The 9,432-nt window shown below is 35.7% G+C and overlaps 2 protein-coding genes across 3 annotated transcripts; one reads left to right on the top strand and one right to left on the bottom strand.

Annotated features, from left to right (window-relative positions):
- On the bottom strand, positions 1-4,144 carry LOC147409450 (putative mannitol dehydrogenase). Its single transcript, XM_086429052.1, has 5 exons — positions 3,568-4,144; positions 2,104-2,217; positions 819-1,332; positions 526-679; positions 1-387 (listed from the first exon to the last, which is right to left on the bottom strand). The coding sequence occupies exons 1-5, from the start codon at positions 3,663-3,665 to the stop codon at positions 188-190; spliced, it is 1,080 nt and encodes a 359-aa protein (XP_086285178.1). The 5' UTR covers positions 3,666-4,144; the 3' UTR covers positions 1-187.
- Positions 4,145-5,523: 1,379 nt separating this feature from the next.
- On the top strand, positions 5,524-9,170 carry LOC147409449 (putative mannitol dehydrogenase). 2 transcript variants are annotated; one of them, XM_086429042.1, is made up of 5 exons: positions 5,635-6,070; positions 7,136-7,249; positions 8,027-8,539; positions 8,679-8,832; positions 8,971-9,170. In XM_086429042.1, the coding sequence occupies exons 3-5, from the start codon at positions 8,435-8,437 to the stop codon at positions 9,168-9,170; spliced, it is 459 nt and encodes a 152-aa protein (XP_086285168.1). In that variant the 5' UTR covers positions 5,635-6,070; positions 7,136-7,249; positions 8,027-8,434. The 2 variants fall into 2 exon arrangements, 1 of the variants encoding a protein (XP_086285168.1); XR_015173885.1 differs by lacking the exon at positions 8,971-9,170 and having other exon boundaries at positions 5,524-6,070; positions 8,679-8,818.
- The last annotated feature ends 262 nt before the right edge of the window (positions 9,171-9,432 follow it).

The raw sequence follows: 9,432 nt of genomic DNA, 5'->3' as shown, positions 1-9,432 counted from the left end.
TGATTTAATCACATCAAATTCATCCCCATCATTACAAAATTACTTAGTGTATCCCTTACACTTTATTATAATCCATCATAATTAATACTCTAATACATAATATCAATCAAGAAAAGTATTCTGCTAAATAAAACTTAAAGACTTCCACCAATATTAAGACATAGGCTTTGGATTTCGAGTATTTTGGCTAAGGAGTGAGTGTGTTTGCCACGTCGATAACGAATCGATATTTAACATCGCCTTTGGCAAGTCGTTCCATAGCTGTATTCACATAGTCCATTGATATAACCTCTACATCTGCAGTTATATTGTGTTTCCCTGCAAAATCTAACATCTCCTGTGATTCCTTCATACCCGCACCGCCACTACCTGCTATTATCTTCCTCCCTATCAAATCATAATTAGCATTTTACTTATAAGTGAGGACACCACCAAAAAAAATGAATGCATGGGGTAGTAGTGTTCATAAGTTTTCAACCATATAGTATTTCTTATTGCAACTCAAAGATAATTATTACAACTTACCCATAACCAAAGGCATGGTAGGTAGTTCTAGTGGCTTATCTGGAATACCAACCATAATCAACTTCCCATTAGTCTTCAATAGACCGATCAATGGAAGGAGAGGGTGAACGGCAGAGACCGTATCGATAATACCATCCAAAGTGCCCATTGCAGCCTATGAAATTAATATTACTAGCGTTAGAATTAGAAGAAGCAAATGCAATCCACATTTCACACATCAGTTAAATAATGTAACATTTAACAAATAAAGTTAGAATTCAACTTCATTTGTTTTGTAACATCTATTTATTTACCTGCATTTCCTCTGGATCAGAACTAACCAAAAAAGAGTCTGCACCAAGTCGTTCGATGGCTTCCTTCTTTTTTCTAGCAGAAGTGCTGATCACTGTAACCTTCATACCAAAAGCCTTGGCAAACTTCACAGCAACATGACCAAGACCACCAAGACCCACAATACCCAAATGTTTGTCGGGATCGCTGAGTCCAAAAAATTTCATTGGGCTGTAGACTGTAGTCCCAGCACACATTAGTGGCGTGCCTGCATCTAAGGGTAAGTTATCAGGGAAAAGGCAAGCAAAGTGCTCATCCACGACAAGCTTATCAGAATAGCCACCATATGTTATTGTGCCATCGTGGTAAATTCCATTGTAGGTGAGTATTAGTTTTGGGCAATAATTTTCCAAGTCTTGATAGCAATTGTCACATGAACCACAAGATCCGATCAAGCCCGCAACGCCCGCTTTGTCTCCCACTTTGAATTTTTGGACATTGCGCCCTACCTCTGTAACTATGCCTACGATCTCATGCCTATACAAGTACGTAACCAAGCTTTAGGATTGATTTTCAGATCAGTATATATGAGTAGATTGCAGACAGCTCATCTCTCACTAATAATTTCTATGATCATCTAATTGAATTAGCTAGCTAGGGAAAGCAAGTGCAATGCATATGGTGTTGAAATAGTAGAATTATCCTATGACTTGAACTTATAAATCAACAAATAAGATAGGATGCACCAACAGCACATTGGGTTAATTGGCATTCAAATTTGCGTGATCAAGAAGCATTTGAGACAAAAAAAAAAAAAAAAAATACAGATTTTAGACAACAGTTTAATTTTAAATGATGTCTATTATTTGGATGAAAAAACACTCATTAATGGGGGCTTTAGACATCAATTTTTCAAAAGTCAAAGTCCAAACATAAACCGATGTGTAAAAATCCCACACATTTTGGGCTTGAGTTTCCCATGGACAATCCAATAAAAGTGTTTTGAAAAGAAATGTATTTTGAATTTTAGTGTTAAATAAAGCTAAATAATATTTAGATAGCGTTGTAAAATAACTTGGAAACTGCCATTATTTGTTAAATTGATACTACTATGAATAGAATAAAAAGATTCAATAATAAGCTATTTTCAAAAAATATGAAATATATTTAAACAGTACTACTGCAACAGCCATGCTTTATAATTTATGGGTGGTTAAGATGTCATATGTCACATTCCAACTATGGTGATGATGATATATTGGTGATGACAATGCCAAATAATAAATGTAAAAGATGTAGTAGTAGTACCCAGGGACGATAGGATAAATCGAATTGCCCCAATCACCCTTAATTAAGTGAAGGTCCGTATGGCAGATTCCACAATAAAGTATCTTGAATGTGATATCATTGTCGCAGGTAGCCCTGCAAGTAGAATGTAAGGTCAATTGCATTCACAACCGCAACAAGATGGATGATGATGAATGATTAATAATAATCCCACACACAAAAAACAGAAAAAAAAGAAAAAAAAAAAAGAAAAGGATTTAGAGTAGGGTAAAATGAATTCCTGATAACTAAGAGATGGATATTGAAGAGTGATCGATAACAATTCAAAAAAAAAAAAAGCTAAAAAGGTAAAGTTTGGAAAATGAACCATGAGCCATATAGGACTACGTGGGCCATGGAGAGCTTTACAGCTCATGTGCGACATCTTTAGATTATCTATCTGGTTATGGGTCATATATGAGTCAATCCATCTCAAACGAGTCAAATCCTTTAAATTAAGTTCAAATAATAATAATTTTTATAAATGAATATTCATATTAAAATGTTATGGGTTTAATTTTTAATAAATGTATATTCATAGTAAAATAATTATTTTCTTTTTTAGTTTAATTATAATTCATAAAATATCATTTTACAATGATATTATTTAAATTATTAAGATATGATTATTTTAGAGAGCTGCTATTGGCACTTATTACACGTCAATTAAAAATAGAGAAAATAAGTAAACGATTCACAATGAAATATTTAACTGCTATACACATGTAGGTGGATGATATATACGTGCGGTCCACCAAAGCAAAATAAATGAATAAAAATTGGTTGACAATAAGTTAAAGTTTAGGTAAACGAGTGTTAAATTGTTTGAACTTATTTTATAATGTTTAGATAATATTTTAAGCCGAATCTTTCTAATGTTTGAATCGTTTATTTTAATCCTTAATATGGGTGTGATAAATAATTTAAGAAATTAGGGTGTAATAAGTAAAGAGATTTACCCGGCAGACTTGTTTTTTCATTAAAAAACTCACTCGGACCATATTTTATTATGTCCATTACCCATCAAACCTTACTTTATCATGTTTGTCAATGTAGCCTGATTCATAGAGTAAGGTTTGTTCTAAGTAACAAACTTGGTGAAGTAGAATAAAATTGTAAAAGATAGGTCCAGGGGTGAAGCTAGGATTTTCTTGTAGTGGGGGCAAACTATGATTAATTGTATAGTTGAAGAACTTGGCTGGAGGGAGGTGAGGTTGTCGGGGCAAAAATTGGAGGGAGATGAGGGTGTGGGATCAAATGGGGAGAGAGGTGAGGGAGTGGGGACAAATGGGGTATGTAATTCGTTGAAAATATAGGGGTGTCTCAAGGTTCTGTGGGGCAATTGCCCCCACCAGCTCCTTACTAGCTCCGCCCCTGGATAGGTCTGCCCCGTAAACTCTCTGTTTTATATGAAAACAACATCAAAAGGGATGGACGTAACGACACCTTCTGGAGAATTTGAAGGGAGAGAGGACACCAGATGCATCTCTCGCTGCCCATCCAAGCGCCTTTTGTGGGTGTTCTTCTTCTGGTGATTTCGACATGTTAAGGGAGAGAGAGAGAGAGAGATGGTGTGTGTGGTGGTGAACTTTGAGTGAGGCTGTGTGGGTTGTTATCTTTATATATATAGTGGGAGGAGATCAGATCAGAGAATCTCAAACCTATAATCTTCTATTAAAAGAGAGACTTTTCTGGTCTAAGAGACGGCTAAGATGGGAGAATAGTTCCTTTGTTTCCTAGTGAAATGCATCATCGGGAATCTTTAGGAACACATCTCTCTTGACCTTGAGATTAATTGTCCTCCATCTAAGAACAGGGGACGTCGGCGCAACCAGTGACGAAATGAGTAGATGAAAATATCCAAACCCGCGAGTCGATAAATCGTTGTTCAAGACTGCTTTAGTTTTTAGACTTTTGGAGTCGTGATAATCTGTCTTTTCCAAGTGGGATGCTCAATTGACACCCCTGATTTGACATATTTGGAAACTGATAATCTGTCGTTACCCATCGAAGACTACTTTATCATGTTTATCAATGAATGTAGCCTGATTCAAGAACATTTAATGCAAATTCAAATTCAAATTCTAATGAGAACAGTGTAGAGATGGGCCACAGGAGGTGTATAAAGATGCTTTGTAAAAAAAAAAGGGGAAGGCTGCTGCAATGCAATTGATGACCATGAGTCGTAACAGAAACTTATGGATTAGGGAACTACTTAGTAGGTCCAAGCTTTGACTTCAAGCATGCGGTACACACTCCTCCACCAACGAATAACAAACACGTGGAAAGGGTCAAATCAACCCATGAAGTAGAAAGTGGGCCAAGCCCTTAGGACTGTTTATGCTTGGGTTTGGATCAGGCCAAGTCTATGAATTACTTTCAATCCGTTAGTGAGCTAGTTCAGCTACATGGGCTAGCAGCAGAACTAACAGTGAGTCCGAGCCTTGGTCTCAAGCATGGGGCACACACCCCTCCATCATTGCACGTGAAAGGTTTTAATGGGCTACATGTCTTAGTTTCTAAGAACTTTTTCTAGAGAAAGCTAACGTCGCTTGAAATGGAAGCTATGTTCTTTGAATTCAGAATGAAAAAAAATAGGAAAAATGCTTTGATGGATCTTTATGCTCTGTTTTTCTTCAAATGTATTTTGCTAGGGCACAAAGAAAAATCAAGAATTATCTTAAGAAGATAATGTGGAAGAAAGGCGAATAGATCTTCTTAAGATAATTCTTGGTTTTACTAAGAAATTTTATTTGTGCCCTAGCAAAATACATTTGAAGAAAAACAGAGCATAAGGATCCATCAAAGCATTTTTCCTATTTTTTTTCACTCTAAATTCGAAGAACATAACTTCTATTTCGAACGACATTAGCTTTTTCTAGACAAAATTATTAGAAACTGAGATATGTAGTTCATTAAAGCCTTTCACGTGCAATGATGGAGAGGTGTGTGTCCCATGCTTTAGACCAAGGCTCGAACTCACTGTTAGTTCTGTTGCTAGCCCATGTAGCTGAACTAGCTCATTAACGGGCTAAAAGTAATTCATGGACTTGGCCTGATTCAACCCCAAGCATAAGCAGTCCCAAGGGCTTGGCCCACTTTCTACTTCATGCGTTGATTTGGCCCCTTCCATGTGCTTGTTATTCGTTGGTGGAGGAGTGTGTGCCGCATGCTTGAAGTCAAAGCTCGGACCTACTACGTAGTTCTCTAATCCATAGGTTTATGTTGCTTGTCTCACACGACTCATGGTCATCAATTGCATTGCAGCAGCCTTCCCTTTTTTTTTTTTTAACAAAGCATCTTTATACACCTCCTGTGGCCCATCTCTACACTGTTCTCATTAGAATTTGAATTTGAATTTGCATTAAATGTTCCTGAATCAGGCTACATTCATTGATAAACAAGATAAAAGTAGGCTTCGATGGGTAACGACTGATTATAGTTTCCAAACATGTCAAATCAGGGGTGTCAATTGAGCATCCCACTTGGAAAAGACAGATTACCCACAACTCCAAAAGTCTAAAAACTAAAGCAGTCTTAAACAACGATTTATCGACTCGCGGGTTTGGATATTTTCATCTACTCATTTCGTCACTGATTGCGCCGACGTCCCCTGTTGTTACTATTTTCATCGGTGTTATTTTCATCTACTCATTTCACTAGGAAACAAAGGAACTATTCTCCCATCTTAGCCGTCTCTTAGACCAGAAAAGTCTCTCTTTTAATAGAAGATTATAGGTCTGAGATTCTCTGATCTGATCTCGTCCCACTATATATATAAAGATAACAACCCACACAGCCTCACTCAAAGTTCACCACCACACACACCATCTCTCTCTCTCTCCCTTAACATGTCGAAATCACCAGAAGAAGAACACCCACAAAAGGCGCTTGGATGGGCAGCGAGAGATGCATCTGGTGTCCTCTCTCCCTTCAAATTCTCCAGAAGGTGTCGTTACGTCCATCCCTTTTGATGTTGTTTTTATATAAAACAGAGAGTTTACGGGGCAGACCTATCTGTTGCAATTTTATTCTATTTCACCAAGTTTGTTACTTAGAACAAACCTTACTTTATGAATCAGGCTACATTGACAAACATGATAAAGTAAGGTTTGATGGGTAATGGATATAATAAAATACGGTCCGAGTGAGTTTTTTTGATGAAAAAGCAAGTCTGCCGGGTAAATCTCTCTATAAAATAACAGAGCTAGAGCTATTAGTGGAACCCAATTATTACTTATTACACCCTAATTTTCTTAAATTATTTATCACACCCGTATTAAGGATTAAAATAAACGATTCAAACATTAGAAAGGTTCGGCTTAAAATATTATCCAAACATTATAAAATAAGTTCAAACAATTTAACACTTGTTTACCTGAAATTTTACTTATTGTCAATCAATTTTTATTTACGTATATATCATCCACCTGCATATGTATAGCAGTTAAATATTTCATTGTGAATCATTTACTTATTTTCTCTATTTTTAATTGATGTGTAATAAGTGTCAATAGCAGCTCTCTAAAATAATCATATCTTAATAATTTAAATAATATCATTGTAAAATGATATTTTATGAATTATAATTAAACTAAAAAAGAAAATAATTATTTTACTATGAATATACATTTATTAAAAATTAAACCCATAACATTTTAATATGAATATTCATTTATAAAAATTATTATTATTTGAACTTAATTTAAAAGGACTTGACTCGTTTGAGATGGATTGACTCATATATGACCCATAACCAGATAGATGATTTAAAGATGTCGCACTTGAGCTGTAAAGCTCTCCATGGCCCACGTAGTCCTATATGGCTCATGGTTCATTTTCCAAACTTTACCTTTTTAGCTTTTTTTGTTTTTTTCGAATTGTTATCGATCACTCTTCAATATCCATCTCTTAGTTATCAGGAATTCATTTTACCCTACTCTATTATTAATCATTCATCATCATCCATCTTGTTGCGATTGTGAATGCAATTGACCTTACATTCTACTTGCAGGGCTACCTCCGACAATGATATCACATTCAAGATACTTTATTGTGGAATCTGCCATACGGACCTTCACTTAATTAAGGGTGATTGGGGCAATTCGATTTATCCTATCGTCCCTGGGTACTACTACTACATCTTTTACATTTATTATTTGGCATTGTCATCACTAATATATCATCATCACCATAGTTGGAATGGGACATATGACATCTTAACCACCCATAAATTATAAAGCATGGCTGTTGCAGTAGTACTGTTTAAATATTTTTTCATATTTTTTTGAAAATAGCTTATTATTGAATCTTTTTATTCTATTCATAATAGTATCAATTTAACAAATAATGGCAGTTTCCAAGTTATTTTACAACGCTATCTAAATATTATTTAGCTTTATTTAACACTAAATTCAAAATACATTTCTTTTCAAAACACTTTTATTGGATTGTCCCTGGGAAACTCAAGCCCAAAATGTGTGAGATTTTTACACATCGGTTTATGTTTGGACTTTGACTTTGACTTTTGAAAATTTGATGTCTAAAGCCCCCCCCCCCCATTTATGAGTGTTTTTACATCCAAATAATAGACATCATTTAAAATTAAACTGTTGTCTAAAATCTTTTTTGTTTTGTTGTCTCCAATGCTTCTTGATCACGCAAATTTGAATGCCAATTAACCCCATGAGCTGTTGGTGCATCCTATCTTATTTGTTGATTTATAAGTTTCAAGTCATAGGATAATTCTACTACTTCAACACCATAAGCTTGCACTTGCTTTCCCTAGCTAGCTAATTCAATTAGATGATCATAGAAATTATTAGTGAGAGATGAGTTGTCAGCAATCTACTCATATATACTGATCTGAAAATCAATCCTAAAGCTTGGTTACGTACTCGTATAGGCATGAGATCGTAGGCATAGTTACAGAGGTAGGGCGCAATGTCCAAAAATTCAAAGTGGGAGACAAAGCAGGCGTTGCAGGCCTGATCGGATCTTGTGGTTCATGTGACAATTGCTATCAAGACTTGGAAAATTATTGCCCAAAAGTAATACTCACCTACAATGGAATTTACCACGATGGCACAATAACGTATGGTGGCTATTCTGATAAGCTTGTTGTGGATGAGCACTTTGCTTGCCTTTTCCCTGATAACTTACCCTTAGATGCAGGCGCACCACTAATGTGTGCTGGGACTACAGTCTACAGCCCAATGAAATTTTTGGACTCAACGATCCCGACAAACATTTGGGTGTTGTGGGTCTTGGTGGTCTTGGTCATGTTGCTGTGAAGTTTGCCAAGGCTTTTGGTATGAAGGTTACAGTGATCAGCACTTCTGCTAGAAAAAAGAAGGAAGCCATCGAACGACTTGGTGCAGACTCTTTTTTGGTTAGTTCTGATCCAGAGGAAATGCAGGTAAATAAATAGATGTTACAAAACAAATGAAGTTGAATTCTAACTTTATTTGTTAAATGTTACATTATTTAACTGATGTGTGAAATGTGGATTACATTTGCTTCTTCTAATTCTAACGCTAGTAACACTAAATTCATAGGCTGCAATGGGCACTTTGGATGGTATTATCGATACGGTCTCTGCCATTCACCCTCTCCTTCCATTGATCGGTCTATTGAAGACTAATGGGAAGTTGATTATGGTTGGCATTCCAGATAAGCCACTAGAACTACCTACCATGCCTTTGGTTATGGGTAAGTTGTAATAATTAGTTTTGAGTTGCAATAAGAAATATTATATGGTTGAAAACTTATGAACACTACTACCCCATGCATTCATTTTTTTTGGTGGTGTCCTCACTTATAAGTAAAATGCTAATTATGATTTGATAGGGAGGAAGATAATAGCAGGTAGTGGCGGTGCGGGTATGAAGGAATCACAGGAGATGTTAGATTTTGCAGGGAAACACAATATAACTGCAGATGTAGAGGTTATATCAATGGACTATGTGAATACAGCTATGGAACGACTTGCCAAAGGCGATGTTAAATATCGATTCGTCATCGACGTGGCAAACACACTCACTCCTTAGCCAAAATACTCGAAATCCAAAGCCTATGTCTTAATATTGGTGGAAGTCAATAAATTTAAGTTTTATTTAGCAGAATACTTTTCTTGATTGATATTATGTATTAGAGTATTAATTATGATGGATTATAATAAAGTGTAAGGGATACACTAAGTAATTTTGTAATGATGGGGATGAATTTGATGTGATTAAATCAGGTGTGTTTTTTTTGTGCTCACAACCCAACAGTTTGGATTAACCACCAATAACTTATACCCATATCCTA

Source organism: Akebia trifoliata, chromosome 2, assembly GCF_017979445.1.
Source record: "Akebia trifoliata isolate Shusen 1 chromosome 2, ASM1797944v1, whole genome shotgun sequence".
NCBI classification, from domain to species: Eukaryota; Viridiplantae; Streptophyta; class Magnoliopsida; order Ranunculales; family Lardizabalaceae; genus Akebia; species Akebia trifoliata.
Note: the sequence above shows the minus strand (reverse complement) of the source record. Positions and strands in the feature narration are given on the sequence as shown.